We start from the raw sequence: 21,137 nt of genomic DNA, 5'->3' as shown, positions 1-21,137 counted from the left end.
TTGATTGGATATTGTTCGGTATTGTTCAAACAATCAATCACTGCTACATTGGTCTGATCACATGATGAGTTTGCATTTTGGCAAACTTGTCCACAAGGTCTTGATGGTAGTGCCACTGTCTGATTATTGGACAACCTATATATATTACATTGTTGGAGAATCTTATACATGTAATATTAGTATTTCATTCATTCGTTCACCTCTGATTGATCATGACTTACTTGGGTACATATCAACACTTTTGAATATATTGTACAGTTTGTTGTTGATTCTGATGATAATGAGGAGGAGGAGGAGGATGGTTGTTCGGATGTTTGTTGTTCAAGTTGTGATAGTTGTTGTGATACTCTTATGTTCAAAGTATCCATACTCTCAGTCTCATTGATGTATACTGAGTATCCAGATCCAAGTACATCAAAACATTGTGATGACTTATCCAATATTTGACATGAGCCACCAACTCCAACTACTATCTCTGCAGCCACTGTTCCATCCGCGACTATAATGGTTACTACAAGTAACAACAACAACAACAAATTTGAGGTTGTCATAACTTTGATTGAATGTATATGTATAAGTGATTGGGTGAGTGAGTGATCGAATAAATGAAAGAATGAATGAACAGTGCACATGGTTTGTGATGGGAACGATCGATAGATACCATCAAACAATCCATCATTCTTGTCTCCACACCCCTTAAAACTGTTACGAAGAGGTTGAATAGACAACATCACTGATCAGTACGTTGTAAATAAAGGAGGCGAAAGGTCAGTGTTGGGCTAATGTTAGTAAAGGACCTAACTTTTTACTACTTTTGCATAATGGGCGCAGAAGGTCGATCATCGATACCTTTGCAAAAATGACGGGTTTGATCACTCTGTACCTATTCCACGTCATACTTCTAATTACATCATACATATAACCTCAGGTCCATCCTTGCTATCTGTGAGGGTGTGTGATTGGTCCATTTTCCTTGATTGAATGTGTGTCTTTTGATGGATTACCTTGTGATGTGTTGTTGTGATTGGGTGGGTGGGTCACTCATCATCCAAGGAAAGGGTGATGGTGGGCCAAGTTGGATTAAAATAGTCATTTATTCGTTCGTTATAATACTGGTAGTAGTAGTAGTAGGACTGACTTCTTGTGACATCATCTCAATGTCCGTGTTGTTGTTGTTGTCGTAGTCGTTGTAGATGCTCGTTGGTACACCAAAGTTGTTGTCAATGATATTCAATCTTGATGATGAAGGTCTATCACCACGATGATTACTAATAGGACTACCATAACTACTCTTTGGTCTTGATGATACTGGTCTAACTCCACTTCCACTACCACCTCCACTGCCACTGCCGCTACCACTGCCACTGCCACTACCACTTCCATTGCCACCACTGCCACTACCACTGGAAGTTGATGATGTTGATGATAATGGTAGGAACTTTGAAAAGTTGGAAAAGAATGAATATAGTCTTGACTCTTTGATGATTGTGATGTTACTGGCATCTAAACCATATGCAAAGAATCCAACTAATCCATTACTTTGAATTGCAATTGAGATCAGTAGTCTCAGGATAAAGTTTGGCATTTCAAGCTGACAACTATCCTTTCCATTGATTGCCAGACATTTTATCCAATCATCCATTGTAGCTTGGTCTGCGCCCTTAGTTGCAAACGCCACCAATCCATACAACTCTACAAATATAAAGTTGAATAATAGTACCATCATGATCACAACTTGTTTGACCTATTATTGATTGATTGATTAAGTTTGGTGAGTTGGTGAGTGGAAGGAATCATACCATTCATTTTGATAAGTACATACATTATAATACAACATCTTCTTTGACTCTACAATCTTGTATATCTATGTGTTTGATAGTTTGATTGATTGATTGAGTGAGTGAGCGAGTGAGTGAGAGGTTGGAATGATTCCAGTCTCCTACATACTTTGTAGACCTTATAAGTTGAATATATAGTTGCATAGAATATGAAGAATACACATATTGATGATGGCACTGATTGATTGATTAATTGAACATGTGTTAGTGTCAGATTGGGATGGTTCCAAGAATGATTGAATTATTGATTAACTTACAATGGAATGTCAATATTGGCCATATTGCAGTCTTGTCAATGTAGCATCCAATGGTCTTTGGTGATGATATCATTTGGTTGGCCGCCAATGGCAGTGCAATTAATATAAGTGCTGATGACCATATTATAATTCTATAGTATTTGAATGGCCATTGTTTCTTTACACCTTTGATCGATATATAGAAATCATAACACATGTAAGTCCACCAGAATATCATACCAAGTGCTCCAAACAAAAAGAATGCTCCATTAATTCCACATAGCGCATCCTTCTGTACCATCCATCCCTTGTCACCACTACAATACATCTCTTGAGATGGGGACTATACCATCCATGTAATGTTTGTTTGATTGAATGGGTTAGTGATGGGTGAGTGGATTAGTTCCGAGACATCTCCTGGATAACTTACGATGAGGTATGATATTGTTACAAAGATTGATGAAAGGGCAAATGAGAAGATGATCTCCATTTTGATGGTGATTACTCTTGGAAGGAATCCAAAGATTATGAGGAGTAGGACCGAGGGTACGAGATTGAATGAGTTGAGTATTGTTTGAACTCGGTATAATGTTTTTTGATCTTTCCAAAGGAAGTAGGGACATGGCAATGCACATTTATCAACTACCATGTAATAATATGTTGATTTGGACATCTGATCTGTAACATATATCAAAGGATCAGGACATAATCCATCTTGATAACCAAATGAATTACATTGAATTGTAATATTATCATTGGTTGATTGTACATGATAAGTAGTAGAATCCACTGGATATTGATCGTTGGAAGAGCAATCCAAGTAACTTGCAAGACACGCTGAATTCCTATTCTCGCATAACTGTCGACAAGGTCTTGAAGGGAGTGCGATTGATTGATTGTTTGATAATTGATACATTCCACATGGTTGGAAGTTCTAAAGTTTGATTGATCAGTGGTTGTTAGTACCACTGATTGATGATTGATCATAGGTGGATGGAATGAACTGGAATCATACCTGTGTGCATATTAACACTTTGGAGTATAAAGTACAGTTTGGTGATTGTAGGGATGATGATGATGATGATGATGGTGATGGTGGGAGTCCAAGCTGGGCCAGTTGTTGTGATACTCTATCATTAAGTATATCTAGTGTCTCTGAACTGTTGATGTATACTGAGACACCAATTGAGTCTATATCAAAACATGGTGATGTATGATCTATTGTTTGACAAGTGGCACCCATGTCCACGACCATCTCCATTGACTCTGCATCACTGACATTGAGTAATAGACCACCCAAAGTGATCAACAAAACTAACAAGAATACAATCTTGGTCATTGTGTGTATCTCTATATCTATCTACTACTAGTTGATGTTGTTGAACATACTGAAGAGAGGGGAGAAGTGAAGGGTTATCGACCATGAGAAAGAGGACATGACCATCTTCGTGCCCTTCTTCCATTCATCCATTCACCCAACAACCCAACAGGTGATACAGACATCTTTGTGAAGTGAGACTAGTCTTTGTGGTTGTCAACTCAGCCAGCATAAGCTATTTCAGGAATAGGTGCGACCGATGCAAGGGCTGTATTGGGCAAAGATCTTAGGTTAACAACTTTGTGGCTGATGTGTAGCTCACTAAAACACTGATCACCAAGTGTCAGGTTAGACCAAGATCCCAAACAATCGATTCGAACATATATCAAGCACACGCAAAACACATCATCGTTCAATGAAATATCTTTGGCTTGCTCTAACAGATACTGATGAGTGGGAGTTCGGTGCTGACCTGTTTGAGCACACTTGTATGAACTTCAGAAGTTTGAATTTTTTTATTGCTGGCACTGGATGTTTCCCTCAACTTGATCAATCATTGGTATGGTCATTTCATGTTGATGTCTTGTTTTGTGAGTCTTTTCAAGGTGTTGACTTTGTGGAATAGTACAATTGATATAACTATCAATGTTACAGCTACAGCAGAAATTAAAATGAATAATATAATAAATATTGAAACTCTTCCTTGAACATCATCTTCATATTCCTTCTTAGTTAAGTAATCGTTGGAGCTCATTTTAATTCTAAATCAAATAAGATATATATAATCATTAATTAATAATCATTGATTGATTGATTGATTGATTTGTTCGAATGATTACTTACAAAATATTATTATGATTATTATTATAATTATTATTATAACAAGAATGAAATGAGTTTGAGTTGGTCTTGTAGAGTTCTAATGACCAACAAGGTCCTCATAGTCTTGACATATTATTAATAATATTATTATAATAGTTTTAAATACCTCTTCATAAAGGCCACCATGTGATGATGAATGTTTGATTGATTGATTGAAAGTTGGGTTTGATCGTCGCACATTGATTGGAGGAGAGAGTTTTGATTTTGCCCAAAAATGGAATGGGCAGAGGCCTTTAGTTTGAATGAGTGATCAAAAAATGGATATTAGTTTGTTTGTCAGTTTTGCCGAAAAATCCATGTTGTGAAGTGTCTTCCATTCTCCTCGCTCGACGGCAAGGCTAAATCTCGTTCATCATCTCAAGGCCTTGTGGCTCATCTCCTCGGTCCACCACCACACTAGTCTGTGTGTTGTCATTATTGTTGTTGTTGTCATTATTATTTTTGTTGTTGATGTTGAGGTTGGTTGGTACTCCAAAGTTGTTGTCAATGTAGGTCATCCTTACTGATATATGACGGTCTCTCATATTACTTCCAACACTACTATGACTACTTAGTACTCTCGAGTTACTTGATCCTGTTGTACCGCCACTGCCATTGCCACTACCACTACCACTACCACTGCCAGTGCCAGTGCCAGTGCCAGTGCCAGTGCCAGTGCCAGTGCCAGTGCCAGTGCCAGTGCCAGTGCCACCACCAGTACTATTACTTGATATAGTTGATATATTGAAAAATGATGTTGGGAATATATTCTTGATAAAGAATATGTATAACTTTGATTCTTTGATCACTGCAATGTTGTGAATATCTAATCCATATGCTAAGAAACCTAACAAACCATTATTTGTAATGGCAATTGCAACTAATAAACGCAATACAAAGTCTGGCATCGTCGATGAGGCTGTCGAATGATGTTGACTGTTGGAGGTAGTCGTTAAAGAGGTCAATGTAGAGAGACATGTGTATATGATAATAAATGATTGGTGATGATTTATTGGACTGACAGTTTGAAACATCCAAGATTTGTCAGATGATAACCAAAGTCACAGTTGGCTGTCAATATAGGAGCGTATTGACCAAGGATAGAAGCTGCTTCGTTTGTTGATGAACAAAAGTGGGAGCAGCGAGAGTTGTGCATTCGAGATGATATCATTTGAGATGGAATCTCGATTGGTGATGAAGCAGTGAACATAGGTGTCCTGTTTGCGAAGGATTGATCCTGTTGATGCTGTGCAGGCTTTGATGTTGTCGTCGACTTCAGAGAGTGGGAGACCAGCATTGACTGTTGTATGCTTGCCATCGCACAGGAAGTATATCATGTTGCTTGATGTTTGAAAACATTGGAGCCAGTCAAATGGCGCACTGGCAGCATTGCGATAGACATTCTCGGGCACAATGGAATGGTACTTCTTCGGGTATTGATGCTGAAGCTTGGTGAAAGTTGGCGCGGCTGAGGCGGACAGATTGAATGATGTGTTCAGATCAACGATCTTCGTGTGCAGTGCATCACCAAAGTACTCCCAAATGGTGATCGATGTCTTGCCAAGTATCACAAAGGAAGACCTTCGTGCCAAAAGGTACCGACAACAGAATTCCTCCCATGCGTTCGGGTCGTCGGAGATAATGAGGTGCTCAACCATGTGCTTGACAGGGACAAGCAAAGGGTTCGACTCACAGTACTTGCGAAGGAGAATGAGAGGAAGAGTCACTACACGGGAGCCGTCTGGCATTACGAGCGAGCTGATCGTTCCTTTGCTCTCCAGAGACTCGAGTGATTCTTCGGAGACATATTGTGATCTTCGCCAATCATTCTTTGATGTATGGACTGCTGTCAGAGACATGGACACGAGGCTCGCCACTGTATCATTTGGAAGCTTTGACTCCAATCCAGGTGTGGGAATGAATGAAAGCAGTCCGATGAGTGTACTGTCTCGATTGGATGGGTCAAAGTGATAGGCCTCGAGGAACTTGAACAATGGTCGTGCCCATCCTCCAATGAAGGCCAGAACTTTCCTTAGCTTGGCTGCTTGGATGTCCGAGAGATCCGGGTTTGAGAGATACTGTTGAGCGATCCAAAGAGTATCATAGAAGCTGAGGAGACCAATGGGTACCCGCTTGTAAGGGTGCGAAGAGTCGATATGGATGACATCTCTAATGGGTGTGATAATGGTCCCTACCATGGTGACATGGAAAAAGGTGCCCTTGGGGTCAGATGGAATGAGGAGAGGGACGACTGCAAGAATGACCTCCTTCAAGAAGGAACGATTGATTCGGTTTGACTCTTGATCACTCAGTTGAGCAAAGGATTGTTGTTGATGTTGGTTGAAGTAGGTAGTGATCTCTTGTTGGTATCTTTGTTGAAGGATGCTGTCTTTGACGAATAGCAATGAGAACTCGTCGATACCAATGTTGAATAAGATTGTCTTGTTTTGCACCTTATCTTGGAACTGGTCAGATTGGCGCATATAGGACTCGATGATGTTGAAACAGACTGAGGACGTGATGGACGAGAATGAGCCGAAGCCAAATTGACTCTCGAACTGTTGGACAAAGATGTCATATGTTGATTGTGGTTCGAAGAATCGAAACAGTATACGACTGCTGACAGCGTGTACACCTCCATTCATCGCATCCTTGAGTGTGACTCGTGTTCCATTGCCAAAGGTGATATTGATCTGTACAATAAAGTGGTCCTTGAGAGCCCCATGTTGAGAAAGAGCCAGTGATGTTTCCTCGAGCAATCTTGTCTTACCAATGCCAGGAGCACTCGCGATCACAGTCAATGGATGATCCGTACGGTCCTGGCTGGCACGTTTGTTCAAACGACTTGTAACAAGGCCGATGAAATGGTTGATCTCTTGGGTCCTCCCTCGAAATGGAAGATCTTTGTTGGCCATCTGGAGATCTGAATTAGTACTCTTCGTTTGTTCACACAATTGATTCGATAGCTTACCCTTGGGGCAGGATACAGGACATGGGGATGCCTAGTAGCAAACCATTGCAATACTGACGTCACATTAAGTGCTATTGCAATAAGTGAGGCATGTCAGTATCGATCGAACACATCACTCGCTCTCATTTGTACTTACGAGCTGGGGCACCACCTGGTACTGCAGCAGGGGCTTGAGTGTGTATGTTAGTATTGAATGAAGACATTGCGCCGATGTTGTTTGTACTTACGAGCTTGGGCTTGTTGAAGCTTCTCTGCCAAAGGTTGGAGTGGGTTGCCAATGTCAGTCTGATCTATGACATTCTTTGATACATTGAGACCATTGTCTCCTCTGATGGCGGATATCAACACTCCCTTCAACTCATTGCTCAGTGTGTCATTCTTCTTGACGATATCTGCTGCTCTATCTTTGATGTGTTCGTCTGACATCGCTCAACACTGGTTGTATTATTAGAAGTTAGATAATGTATGTACAGTTGTAGTATTTGTTGTTGTTGTTGTTGATGTTGTTGGTCGAATAATAAATGAGTGAGTTGCTCCTTTGAGTGTTAGTGGTGAAGGGTGATCCCCTTGTCCCATTTTGGAGTGATGGAAACAAATAAATAAATAAATAAAATTAAACAATTTATCTCTATCAGATATAACATGTCATTATTCAAAGAGTACTATTGGGACGAGAACTCGGAGTTCAGAGAGCGTCACAAGCATACATCAAACAAAAGGTAAGATGCGAATGCGGCTTCGAAGTCGGTCGCACCAATCTCAATCGGCACAAGCAAGGCTACATCCACAAGCAGTTGATGGCCAACAAATAGGTTCAAAGTGATATAAATTAACATCTCAGTGTTAGTATATAGAATGAGTAGATCAACCAGAGACATTGGTGGCAGATTGAAGAAGACGGGCGTGACCGAGATCAAGATGACCGGCAACTACAGCAGAGCAGACATCGAACGAATCGCGCAGCGAGACAGCAACACGCTCCAACGATACGGCGCCAACGCAAGGATAGAGGTCGTGCTCGACTACGGCAACCATCAGTATCGATCAGGAACATTCACCAAGGTAGGCGAGCCGATAATCATGTTTGATCCTCACGAGTACGACGGCGCGCCCATCCCAGAGCCTGACACATTTAAATCGTTCTACATCTACGTACATGAAGCAAAGGGCAAGGCAGGAGGCTGCGACGGCGAATGGAACAACTGCCTCTATCACTGCCTCCACGATGCCTACCCAGACCAGGTGACTGAGCACTACGGCAAGCCATCACAGCTCAAGAAGGACCTAAAGCTCGATGTCGATCAGATCAAGCGGATCCCAGAACTCGAGGACAGACTCAACATCAGAATCAACGTCAAAGGTGATCACTGCTACGCCTCCACTTCGAGGGCAACCAGAGAGGTCAACCTAATACTAACAAATGGTCATTACAAGCTCGACAAGGAGGGCACCTATGCAGGCAAGGGCATCAGATACACGCGATACAACGAGAGGGACGTTTACATCAAGCCAATCGTCTTCAAGTATCTCAAGGGCGAACAGGTCCAGCTCTACGACTATGGCGAGCACATGACAATCAGCCTGGAGCAGTTCATCAACAAGAAAAGGCGCAAGTACCAAGACAAGTGCGAGTACATCCGTATCCTCTCAGGCATGACCCTCAAAGCTCCGAAGGGTTCGGTCTGTATCCATCGACCTTTGTCAACCCTTGAGTTGGTTCAATAACTGAAGGATGACCATTGTGTTTGGGTCACAATAAGTTGTTGAGAWTCAAGTTGAGTCGAACTTGTACCTTCAACATGACAAGTCATCCTTAACTGGGGTCTGGACCAATTCCATCAAGAGCGCAAAGAACACAATGCAGCAACAGAACTAGTCAAAGTGCAAGCACACTCTGGCATTACTGGCAAGGCAGGAGCATCTATCAACATAGAGGCTACAACACCACCATCACTACCACTACAATTCATTCATCGAGACAACATCATCCCATCAATCGGCAAACACATTGCCAATGAACAATCAGACACTGTTCAACCAATGGAGATCACTCAAGATACAAGGATCACTTATTGGATACTCATACGACAGAGAATCATCWCGTAAAACAACAGCAAGCATGCCAAGGAACCTCAGACGTCTCCAACGAGACATGATCATCGACAATGGACCATGGAGAAGAACACTACATCTCATCAATCATCCAAAGGTCAGCACTCCCTACTGCCTTCACTGTGAGGACCAACTGGACACCGTGGAACACACCATGCTCCACTGCATAGACTCAAGTCAACATCAACTAGCAATTTGTAACATWTACAAGGAAGCAGCGAACAATGCTGGACTCAACAATCCAGCCTGGAGAAACACATCATGGCTATTCGACAGCTTCAAATCACCACCGATCAACAACTTCAAACGCATTTACAATCCCCTTCTAATTATGGTTGGTCTGATCCCAAGGGACTCAGGACAATGCTCACAGAAGGATTCAGCTTATCCAAACAACGAACAAGCTCAACACTCAACGAGATCACCAACAAAACAATGGAATACAACCGGTCAATAATCATCGAGAGAATCAAACACTCAATCGACTGGGAGAAGGAGTTCTCACAGTACTGACGACATCACACTCAACTATATTCAAACAAATCCAGTAGGGAGCAGATCGGGCACCCGCTGGTCATAGATGGGAGAGGAGAGGTGAACACCTGCMGCAGCAGACAAAGACATGGCCCACCAATGAGACTGGATTCACCTGCAACAACAGTCCAGTCTGAATCCATTGAAGACAACCATTCAAACCTTATGMGGTGTAACTTAGGGCAACCTAAGTCATTCCAGGCGTGGATATGAACACAYAAGCTGTACCAAGAACAAGATTCGACGGCACTTATTGTCAGGTCCGTCAGTAAGGAGAGAGAATGGGTTATGGAAGAGAGACTTCACAATCTGCTACTTTTATTAACATTGATCCCAATGGCCGAGTAAAATATGAATAAAAAAAAAAAAAAAAAAAAAAAACAAGTGAACTGTGGAGAGGTTGGGGACTGAAATTTCGAAATTTATACAGGAAAAAACAAAAAATATTAATAATAAATATAACAGATGGCCTTCCCCGAGGTCTACACTTACCCATAAAGAGGGGGCCAACAAGGAGCTAAAAACATCGAGTTTGAATAAGGCCCAACAACTCTTTTTCGCACAAGCAGCAAGCACACTGCACTCTACATTCTGATCAACTAATGAAACAGATATTTGTTGGGAGATCCAATCACGTGATTGGTTGATTATACCATCATTGGCAATGTTGTTGTATTCATTCGCTCGTCATTGTTTGATCTTCGCCGCACTGCGGTGCGAAGGTGATGGGGCGTGTGTGCAGGGATGCCCTGATGGGGTAACTTTCGCGTGGTCCACCCACACAATCAAACGAAACGATCAACCAATCAATGCTGCATGTTCATGTAACATCATCATGGTCATTAACTGTGTGGTTGAGCATGGCTGTTGGTGTTGGACTCTGTTGTTTCGCTGTTGCCTTGTGTAGATTGATCCTCAAGAGCAATCTCGAGACTGCCCGCGCTGTTGCTTGGTGTGTGTACACCAAACTTGTTGTCAACTATGCCATCACTATTGTTGTTGTTGAGCATCTGTTTGTTCGAGTCTGTTGTACTACTGCTACTGCTTGATATAGTCAGAGGTGAGTTTCGAATGGCCGTCGCCAAGAAGATGTAGACAGTCGATCGCCTGATCACCTTGAGGTTGTTAGCCTCGAGGCCATAGGCAAGGAAGCCCAATAATCCATTGTCGGTGATTGCAATGGCGACGAGGAATCGAATGATAAAGTCCGGCATGTCCAGCTCGCAACTGTCCTCACCATCGATCGCCAGACAGTGTACCCAACCATGCAGTGTCTTGTTATATATGTTGTTCTTTCCAATTGATACGAATGTGTACAGGACTACAAATACAAAGTTGAATAGCACTATACACATAATGAGTACCTGTTTCACATTGTAGTACAACACCTTTGTTGACTCTGTGATCTTGTATATCTGTTTGGTTGGAGTTGGAAGTTGAAAGATGATGTTGGTAAATTTTGTTTAAAGTCACGTGACACCTAATATGATCACGTGATCAGATGAATCGATCACGTGACATATCTCCTATTGATATACTTACAGTATAGACCTTATAAATAGAGTATATAGTTGAGTATATAATGAATATTAAGCATATCCATGATGGAACTAATGAGTTGGATACATAGTGTCAGTGATAAATGTACAAAGATGTTGGCGAAGATGATGTCGATGATTGACTTACTATGGAAACAAGCAAGTTGCCATGTTGAACTCTTATGCATCCAACATCCAGTCGATTTGGGTGATGCTATAATCTGGTTGGCAGCCAAGGGGAGTACGCAAAAGAAGATGGCCGCGAACCATATTAGGACACGATGATACACGAATGGCCATGGTTTCTTTACATTCCTGATTGACATGTAGAAATCATAACACATATATGTCCACCAGAATATGATACCCAATGTTCCAAACTGGAAGAATGCACCATTCACTCCACACAATGCATCCTTCTCCACCATCCAACCTTGGTTCTCGCCACAGTATTTATCTTGGGAGTTGGCCTAGAATGAGTGATGAACATAAGCTTAAGTATGATGGGCCTTAAGTATGAGGTTGGATGATTGACTTACCATAAAGTATGAGAGTGAGAGGAAGATTGAGCAGATGGCAAAGGAGAATATGATCTCCATCTTGGCTGTGATCTCCTTGGGAAGGAGTCCAAAGAGTATGATCAGGAGTATGGCCGAGACAAGGCTGAATGAATTGAATACCGTCTGCATGATATAGAGATCATTCATCTTCTTATCTGGCCAGAAACTGTGTGGACATGGCAGGGCACATTTAGTGACAACCATGTAGTAATATGTTGACTTGGACATCTGATCGGTGACAAATATCAATGGTTCGGGACATAGTCCATATTGATAACTATACATAATACATTGTACATCAATATTATCATTGGTTGATGTCACGTGATATGTTGTTGAATTGATTGGATATTGTTCCAGTCCATCATTTTGATCAGTTGCCAGACAATCTACCTTGTTGTTCGATCCACATGCTGAATTTGAGTTATCGCACATTGGTCTACATGGTCTTGATGGTAACGCAATCGATTGATTATTAGATAATCTATATGTGTTACATATTTGGAAGGTCTAAGGAATAGTTCCATTGGGTGGGGTAAGTCACCTGTCGTTTGATTGATCGATTATTGAATATGGAATCATACGTCAATGCATATTAAGACTTTGGCGTATAATGTACAGTTGGATGATTGAATCGATCCCGTGTTGTCTAGTTGCGCAAGTTGTTTGATCACTCTGTCATTCATCGAGTCTAGACTGTCTGTGCTGTTGACGTATACCATGTCATCTAGAGAGAGTACTCCAACACATGGCGACATCGGGTCAATGAGTTGACATGTTCCTCCCAAGTCCAAAGCCATTGAGTTTGGGAACATGGCCACGACCAACATCATTATAATCATAATTGCTGCTGACATGATCGATATCCTTTGGCCTCTCATTTGTGGATCGAGTATATATACAAGTTTAGTAAGTAATGTACTTTTGGAAGAATGACACTGACTAACTAGATCATTGATAGATTGAATGATAGTGATGTAGATGAGGGCACTTCAGCAAAAGTGGCTAAGGAGGTTGGTCAATGCTTTCTTGTGATGTGGAAAGCCTTTTGAAAGCTTGAAGGGTGTAGTGTGTATGCTCCATCCAACTCAACACAACTAGTATCATCTTGGCAAGTCAAAGATAAAGGAGCCCAATAAGTGCCCGATTCCAATCCAAATTCCAAGCTGAAGATTGGTGGTACCATTCGTGTGTATGTGTGTGTGAGTGTCTGATCAATCAAATAAATTAACACCGGTTGGGGTTGTGTGGACCATTCTTTGATCAGGTGTTGAGTGAAGTGTGTTTCACTGATCAATCAATGAACTAAAGTATTGTATTTATTTGTACACATAATCATGAATGAAATGACTTTAGCCGAAGTTATCTTGGCCTTAAAACCTTGTTATGCAAATAGTCAAGTCTTTAGGAATGTACACCTATTCATTATTCATTCGTCCATCTTTTGGTGGACCAGCTGGCTTAACCCATGGTCTGGATCATGTTCCAATTGTAAGTATTGTTGTTGTTGATGTTTATGTGGGCCATCATTTGAACTAAAGGGACCTATTGAAGTCCTAATTCTTCTTAATCAATCAATTGTAAGCCTTGCTGGCACCATGGTTTGTTGTCTCAAATGACATTGAACACCAAGTCTTGTGTATGCCTGCCTGTTTGTTTGTTTGATTCGCTTGAAGATTGATGGTTGTGGTGTGGTGTTAGTGTGTGAGAATGAGGGAGTGGTAGAAGTTGATGACAGTATGACTGATGACTGCCTGCCTGGGTTAGTTTAGTTTGGGGGTGTTGTTGTCTGTTTGTATGAAAAAACAAACCAGTCGACAAGTTCACACGAATGACACGGTCGATCTGTCAACAACTTCCCTCTTCTTTGTTTTATTTGTTTGTGTTGGTCAGCACGAACATGTCGTTCATGTGTTTGTTTATTGTTTGTTTGTTGTTTGAATTGAATGAATGATGAATGCATGGTATTGAGTGAGTGCCAGAGGGGACATCGAGAGTTCAATCTTAACTTTATTATTGTTGTTTATATATTATTATACACTTTGTATATTTATATATACATATATATTAAGATGAAGATATATATAATTATAGTAGTAATATTATTGTTGTTGAATGATGGTGTTGTGGATTCACATGATAATGTTAATAAGCTAATAGATAGAATAGCAAATGAACATTTTAATACTTTAAAGACAGCTATATTGAACAAAGAGTTTGATAGTGCAAAGTATACAGATGTATACACACCGGCCAAAGGTTACAATTGTATCCATGATCACCTGGTCGAACAACATCACACTCATCTCATCAGTAAACATCGACCTCAGACATCTGTACATGCGAACAACTATGAAGAGACACAGGCAGAGGAGACAATGCCCACTCCCCTCAAACTTGGACGACTGAGTGCGTTGGAAGCACCAACACCTCATCCAATACGTATAATGTTCAATACTACATTCTTGGACAATGATCCGTACTCTTGTCGCACAGTTGGCCAGACTGTGGTGGTTGGTAACAGCTCATTCGTACCAGGCACTACAACAGTGACACAACCATGTCCAGCCGGCAATCAGAATCCATCGATCAACTGTGTATACACATGCACACAGGACGATCTGCTGACGGCCGACCTGAACAAGTTCATCGCCAAGACTGTTGTGGCCACCATCGAGTCCGTCATTGAGAATCTGATCATCATGCCCACCACTGCATCCCCCGATGTACTTCAATTGTCCGCCAAATATGCACAGGCTGCCAAAGGCCAATGCATCTACGGTATCAACATTCCTCAATCCTACATCAGTCCAGGCATTTCAAACATAGATACACTCATCTGGGTCACTGTTAGGCCAGTGGCTGTTCCAACTTGTAAGTAACAATCATGATCAATCATCACATTCGTCCACTTACTCACTCGATCAATCACTCCAATCAATCAATCATACATAGCAACTGTTGCATATGCATTGCCTTGTAATTTGAACTATGTTACTCCAAGCACATTCTCAAGACCATTGGCTGGCGTCATCAACTTCAATCCAAGATTCTATAATCAATTGCTCAACTCTGCCAATCCTTTGTCATTCAAGGAGTACGTCATGGTTGGCCTGCACGAGATGATCCATGCACTGGGCTTCACATCCAGTCTGTTTGACTCTTACATTGATCAATCGACCGGCGACACCTACGCAAATGGTGCAGCAATGGCCGTCACTAGAACAGGCCGCACGCCACTGGGCCGCAGCTACTCATACCAAAAGTACGCTGTCACCACTCCCAACGTCGTGTCGTTCGTCCAGAGCCACTACAAGTGTGCCGCGGCCGAATACGCCGAGTTGGAAGACTATGGTGGCTCGGGAACGGCCAACAGTCATTGGGAGAAGAGAACAGCGGGCGAGGAGCTGATGATCGGATTTGTCAACCCTATTGCGCCAGTCTCCAACCTGACTCTGTCTCTCCTGCAGGACACTGGCTGGTACCAAATCAACAAGAGCAACGCCGACACATTCATCTGGGGCAAAAACCTGGGCTGCGACTGGCTGAACCAGTGCAGCATCGACACATGGAACTACCAGGGCTACTTCTGTCTGGGCGACGAGCGTCCGGGCTGCACGCCAACCCGTATGGGCAAGGGCATGTGCAGTGTGCAGACCTACTCCCAGTCGCTGCCCACTCCCTACCAGCACTTCAACGCGAGCAATGAGGGTGGCTTCGATCAGATCTCTGACTTTTGTCCCTACAACATCATCTTTGATAACGTCAACTCCAACTACTACTGTGTCGACCAGGCCAACAGCAAGAAGGGCGACAGCTCAGTGTTTGAGTTCTTTGGCACTGATAGCAGATGCTTCGAGTACACCAAGGGTGGTTCTGACAACATTGCCTGTTGGCAGCAGCGTTGCAAGGGCACCAATGTCGAGGTGAACATTGGTGGACAGTGGGTACTGTGTAGCTCGCCAGGCGCCACCGTCTCAATCAATGGTCTTACCCTGGTCTGTCCCCAAGGATTTGCCGAATGTGGCGGCGCCATGCAGAAGGTACAAGTCGAGCCTTCATCCTCCATCTCAATCCATGCCAACTTCAATCACATGATAGTGGGCACAACCATACTGCTGCTACTTGCAGTCCTTATATAGATGTAGACAATATAACACAAAACAATCAATCAATCAATCAATGTAATATATATATAGAAGTGTCCACTTCCCTAGGATGTGGACCTTTATTAGCTCGACCGACTGACCTTCTTAGAGGTCGCCAATGTAGGGCTAATTTTCTTGACAACGGTGGAGGAGGAGGAGGATGTAGTTGGCGGAGCGGCACGCTTGATGGCGGCCGTGCCAGTGGACTTGCCATTAGCGATCGTTGATGATGATAAGGGTGGTGGCTTTGGACTGTTCTCCTTCTCCTCGCCATCATCCATCGAGGGCTGCACCTTGACACGCTTGATGGTCGACAGAGTTGTAGCCGATTTGAACAAACTCTTTGGTTGGTTAGGAGCGACTGTTGTGGCTGTTGTTGCTGTTGATGTTGCTGTGGCTGATGGGTTATTGTTGCTATTGTTGTTGATACCATTGGGATTGATTACTCTTAGTGGCTTTGACTGTACAGGTTGATTGGTTGATGCTAATAATGATGACGAAGATGACGATGATGATGATGATGAGGTAGTTGTAGTCTTAACCCTGATGGGCTTTAGGAGGACACTGCCGTTGGACAGGCCTGCTGCTCCATTGCCCATGCCAGCATCGGAAGTAGGATTGACAATAGCCTCCATGATCGTGCGACTGCCAGGCTTCATTGCCGATGATGTAGTGGCCAACTTCTTGGACCTTGGCGTCATGACCACCAGGCTGGCTCCATCATCCTGCTCCAACACACGCTTCTTGCTGTTGCTATTGGTAGTTGTCGTGGTTGTAGTAGTGGTAGATGTGGAGGTGGTAGAGCCTCCTGGTGTGACTGGCATTGTCTTTTTGAGTATTGACTTTGGACCCATCTTGTTAGACTCTGTACCCATGCTCTCATGTGGCAACTTGATCGTTGTTGTCTTCTTTGGTTTGGTACTGGGGCTCTGATGCGACTCTTTCCAAAGCTCAGAGCAGACCAAGAACTCATTCACAAACTCCACTGGGATCTCTGCCGCTGGAAGACAACCTTGATTGATTGATTGAGTGATCGAGTGATTGAGTTAGTTTCCATATATGCTATGGAATCATTCCACACCCGCCCACGCACACAGACTTACCATTGATGATCTTCCAGCTTTGTGTTAGACATTGGTAGATGGTCTCGATACTGCCACGATGTTGCTGGTCCAGTAGGGTCAGCTCAGCAAGTCGCTCGTTCTGGTACTTGTTCTGCTTGATGAACTTGTCACTGATGTCCCAGCGGTCAAGCTCGAGTCCAGCAGCTCGTGCTTGCTGTATGAGATAGTTCTGATCCTTTTGTGACTTGACATTGGAGGGCAGCTCCAGTTGTAGCTTCTTACGCCATGTATCCTTGCTGTTGAGATCCATTTCGATCTCGCCCTTTTTGGCCTCGAGCGTCTGCAACTCCTGTCTGTTGCTCTGGTACTCCTCTCGTAGCTCCCTGACCATCTCTGCCTTGGACTCGTCTTCCATGTACGCGTGGATGATTGCTCTACTACGCTCCATGGCGGCTTTGCAGCCCTCTGTCTGATCTTCGTACAAGCTCTGAGCCTTCTTTAGTCTCAGTGTCTCTTGTAGATTGGTGTTGATCTCGTCAACAATGATGTTGAGTTGTCCTGTGTCGCCATCCTCGCTGACTTCATCATCGTCTTTGTCCGCTATAGTACCATTGTTACCTTCAATTGATTGAATGATTGAGTGATTGAGTTAGTGAGTGAGATGATCCAGCCGCGATCAAGTGGGTAATATGGTACTTACTTGCATCAGCCAACCTTTGCTTTAGTCCGCGGACCTCCTCGCGCAGCTCTTTGATGATCTCGGTGTATTGGCTGAGGTGCGTGTTGACATTGAGCACATTCTTCTCGACGCGAGTCTTGATCTCTTTGGCTCGATTGGCGTAGAGTAGTGTGTTGTGCGACTCCTCGTACGAGGTCGAGTTGGGACTGATGTTGGCGATCATCACTGTCTTGCAGTTGCCGCCCAGACTGTCCTTGAGCAGTCGCGTCAACTTGGAGTCACGGTATGGAACGTAGGCTCCGGGACGACCGCACAGCGCGTTGATGCAGTTGCCAAGTGACAGCAACGACTTGTTGATGTTGGCACCCTCGACCAGACGCACGCCGCGGTTCAGGGTGCGTGCGGCGCGCTCGCTGCCCGCCAGATCGATCAGTGACAGCTTGCCGCAGTTGACGCCGCCGCCGTTGGCCAGGCTCTCCTGGTGGCGGATGTACACCTGCAGAATGGCGTGCGAGCGAGACGATTGCTGATTGACCATGGTGGGCGACTGCTTGCGGTTGGCGTTGCCCATCTCGAGCCACTTGAACACCTCGTCGGCCGAGGTCGGGAAGCGCTCGGTAAGGTCGGCCACAACCACCTGGCCCTTGGCGTCCTCGCGCAGTCCCAGCGACTTGCTCTCGGGCACGAACAGGTCGTGGATGGTCTCGTTGTATATCTCCATGTACGACATTGATATCTTGTACTTCTTGGTGCCACTCGCCTGTTTGTCCAATGCTTCAAAAAGGTCGCGCATTGTCAATACCATTACTCCCGGTCCACTTCGCTCATTGCCAATCATCGTATGAGTCTTGCCTGCACCCGTGGCGCCATAAGCAAACACTGTCGCATTGTATCCATTCATGATTGATGTGATCACATCTGTTTGATTGATTGAGAGATGAGTGTGATTGAATGGAATAGTTCCAGTGATCGGTGGAATGAGTGAGTTAGTGATTGAATGATTGAGTGCAGGCCACGACACCTTGGACCAAGCTTACCTCGAGTCGTGTTCTCATAGACCTCTTTCTGTGTGGCGAACTGATCGAACACGCGATCAAAGATGAAGCGTTGCTCGCGATCTGGTCGTCGATTGAGTGCTGATGGTGGCGAGACAGTGTCCAGTGTGATGACATTGTTGTCCATGACACGCACCACTGTCCTGCCACTGTTGCCAGCGATCTCAGCCTCGGTCTCAGGGCGCACCCTGACCGCCACAAAAATGTTGCTCTGATTGCTGCTATTGTTGTTGTTGCTATTCTTGTTGATTGATGTTATGGACATTCTTTGTTGGCAACACACATCCCTTTCCTTATCTTTTATATAAATAGTATGTATGTATGTATTAATATATATGTATGTATATGTATGTATGTCTTGATCAATTACATTTACAACCTTTCATTGTGATTGACCATCAGATGACCGTTGTTTTTGAAATTTGGCGGCAACTTGATCAATCAAAAATGGTGCCCAACCACAAACAACTTTATGAAAGGACAATGTCTATTTGGACATATAAATATATATATATTGCTTTCCAAGACTTTGGACACATGTCCAAGACATTATCACCTTGTTGACTTCAACCATGTCATGCCATGGGATGATTTGATCACCAATGAATAATGAACTCCCTAGTTCATGCCAATATACTTGTCTGGCCCTAAACAAACTCTTGATACCAACTTAACCTATCCTTCATTGGTGGTCGTTCTGGTTATCCAAGTGATACCAGTCCACGTCGGCAACTGTTTTTGATTCTGGTATCATGGTAACGCCTTGATTGGTTGTCACATCGGAATCATATTCACTGTTCTATTACGTTTATACATGTGTTGGGGCTTCATCTAAACATACAATACATGATAAAGATAATACCTAAGTATTGATATGAATGATTGTGGGCAATATGATAAACAACATGATCGGCGGTAGGTTGTTATGCCCCCGTATTGTGTACAACCCTTATCCACCAACATTGGGTATGAAAGATATGATAAATCTAGCGAGGATTGAATGAATCGGTCTACAACTCTCAACAGCAATGTGCATGAATCTTCGTATAAACCCAAGATTCTTTTGAATGAACGAACGGAGCAGGTGAATGCCACCACCGATGCGTTTTGTGGTGAAGCGCAGGCGACTGTCAACATGTCACCATGATGCGCTGTAAAAGGCGAAAGTGACCTCATCTTCATGTCCAGCAGGGTGGGCTTTGCCCCCTCAACCATGTCGTTGGACGGAGGACGATCGTCCATTTGAGTAGTCCACTGACTGTTCCAAAGAAGACCACCATTGGTCTGTAGATTTTTCATTCTGATGAGTGCCAGAAGAGGACCTGTCGGGCCTTCCAAAGCCAGCCCCCAGAGTATGCAAAAAACACAAAAACACTTGTATTGGGGCGTATTGGGACTCTCGGGTCCCGTTTCAATGGAGAAGTAGCACACTCAATGGAGGAAATATCTTTCTACATTACAAAGGATACCACTCTAAAGAGAGAAAGAAGGAGTTAGTGAGTGAGAAAGTGAAAGAGAGGATCACAATAACATCAATTTCGGTACATCGGCACTTGCCATCCAACCTTTGGTTTGTTCAACAACATAATAATTATAATATATTTTATCCTCTACAAGATTAAATTGAATACAGGAGAGTGGAGTTGAATTGAATTGAATTGGACCTTGAACTGTACTGAGGACTGGACTTGACCTTGTCCCTTGACCCTTCCCTATTTCATTTCAATTGCAATTCAATCTCATCCCATCCATCATTCAATCATACATATACAAGGTATATATTATCATTTATTATTATTATTATTTGTGTTTATCAACTTCCTTCAACTATTCCATCACCAAATCGAAACAAATATATAAGGTTGTGATCGTGTGATTGTGTGTGTGATTGATGTTACTACTACACTCATTCACTCATTCACACACAACACTCTAACTTATGTTATACCTCAAATGGATCACCCCGTCCCAATCGGAGTCATTCAATGCTCGAACCCTTCGTTCAGTCACCCTTAACCCCTGACATCCATCCTACTTTAGTCTTGCTTGCTGCGCCAATCAATCAATCACACACACACGTACCCCCACATCTGATCTCTCAATCATTCATTCTCTTTCACACACAACACACTTACAATTTGATTCAATTTATTGCAATTTTAATGTCTTTCACCTTTCAACTCCACTCTTAATTAAACCTTGTTACAGTCTCATTTGTACTTG

General features: G+C 43.1%; 8 protein-coding genes across 8 annotated transcripts; 2 read left to right on the top strand and 6 right to left on the bottom strand.

Annotated features, from left to right (window-relative positions):
* Positions 1-1,096: 1,096 nt before the first annotated feature.
* Positions 1,097-2,990, bottom strand: SAMD00019534_078610 (hypothetical protein; the record flags this gene model as incomplete). The annotated part of the gene is made up of 5 exons (XM_012896901.1): positions 1,097-1,744; positions 1,823-1,864; positions 1,948-2,015; positions 2,096-2,417; positions 2,505-2,990. Coding segments are annotated over 5 exons (1,566 nt in total), but the record flags the coding sequence as incomplete, so codon positions are not given.
* Positions 2,991-4,612: 1,622 nt separating this feature from the next.
* SAMD00019534_078600 (hypothetical protein) lies at positions 4,613-5,161 on the bottom strand (the record flags this gene model as incomplete). Its single annotated transcript, XM_012896900.1, has 1 exon — positions 4,613-5,161. One exon carries the CDS (start codon positions 5,159-5,161, stop codon positions 4,613-4,615), a length of 549 nt encoding a protein of 182 aa, XP_012752354.1.
* A 153-nt stretch (positions 5,162-5,314) lies between these two features.
* Positions 5,315-7,168, bottom strand: SAMD00019534_078590 (hypothetical protein; the record flags this gene model as incomplete). The annotated part of the gene is made up of 1 exon (XM_012896899.1): positions 5,315-7,168. The coding sequence occupies one exon, from the start codon at positions 7,166-7,168 to the stop codon at positions 5,315-5,317; it is 1,854 nt and encodes a 617-aa protein (XP_012752353.1).
* Positions 7,169-7,346: 178 nt separating this feature from the next.
* SAMD00019534_078580 (hypothetical protein) lies at positions 7,347-7,650 on the bottom strand (the record flags this gene model as incomplete). The annotated part of the gene is made up of 2 exons (XM_012896898.1): positions 7,347-7,393; positions 7,452-7,650. The coding sequence occupies 2 exons, from the start codon at positions 7,648-7,650 to the stop codon at positions 7,347-7,349; spliced, it is 246 nt and encodes an 81-aa protein (XP_012752352.1).
* Positions 7,651-7,866: 216 nt separating this feature from the next.
* Positions 7,867-8,949, top strand: SAMD00019534_078570 (hypothetical protein; the record flags this gene model as incomplete). The annotated part of the gene is made up of 2 exons (XM_012896897.1): positions 7,867-7,943; positions 8,079-8,949. The coding sequence occupies 2 exons, from the start codon at positions 7,867-7,869 to the stop codon at positions 8,947-8,949; spliced, it is 948 nt and encodes a 315-aa protein (XP_012752351.1).
* A 1,763-nt stretch (positions 8,950-10,712) lies between these two features.
* SAMD00019534_078560 (hypothetical protein) lies at positions 10,713-12,253 on the bottom strand (the record flags this gene model as incomplete). The annotated part of the gene is made up of 4 exons (XM_012896896.1): positions 10,713-11,285; positions 11,413-11,480; positions 11,557-11,878; positions 11,948-12,253. The coding sequence occupies 4 exons, from the start codon at positions 12,251-12,253 to the stop codon at positions 10,713-10,715; spliced, it is 1,269 nt and encodes a 422-aa protein (XP_012752350.1).
* Positions 12,254-14,415: 2,162 nt separating this feature from the next.
* Positions 14,416-16,110, top strand: SAMD00019534_078550 (hypothetical protein; the record flags this gene model as incomplete). Its single annotated transcript, XM_012896895.1, has 2 exons — positions 14,416-14,842; positions 14,924-16,110. The coding sequence occupies 2 exons, from the start codon at positions 14,416-14,418 to the stop codon at positions 16,108-16,110; spliced, it is 1,614 nt and encodes a 537-aa protein (XP_012752349.1).
* Positions 16,111-16,199: 89 nt separating this feature from the next.
* SAMD00019534_078540 (hypothetical protein) lies at positions 16,200-19,179 on the bottom strand (the record flags this gene model as incomplete). The annotated part of the gene is made up of 4 exons (XM_012896894.1): positions 16,200-17,128; positions 17,220-17,798; positions 17,881-18,777; positions 18,897-19,179. The coding sequence occupies 4 exons, from the start codon at positions 19,177-19,179 to the stop codon at positions 16,200-16,202; spliced, it is 2,688 nt and encodes an 895-aa protein (XP_012752348.1).
* Between the last annotated feature and the right edge of the window lie 1,958 nt (positions 19,180-21,137).

The sequence above is a fragment of the Acytostelium subglobosum genome (genome assembly GCF_000787575.1).
Source record: "Acytostelium subglobosum LB1 DNA, scaffold: scaffold16, whole genome shotgun sequence".
In the NCBI taxonomy this organism is placed as follows: Eukaryota; Evosea; class Eumycetozoa; order Acytosteliales; family Acytosteliaceae; genus Acytostelium; species Acytostelium subglobosum.
This window is presented reverse-complemented; position numbering and strand designations above follow the sequence as displayed.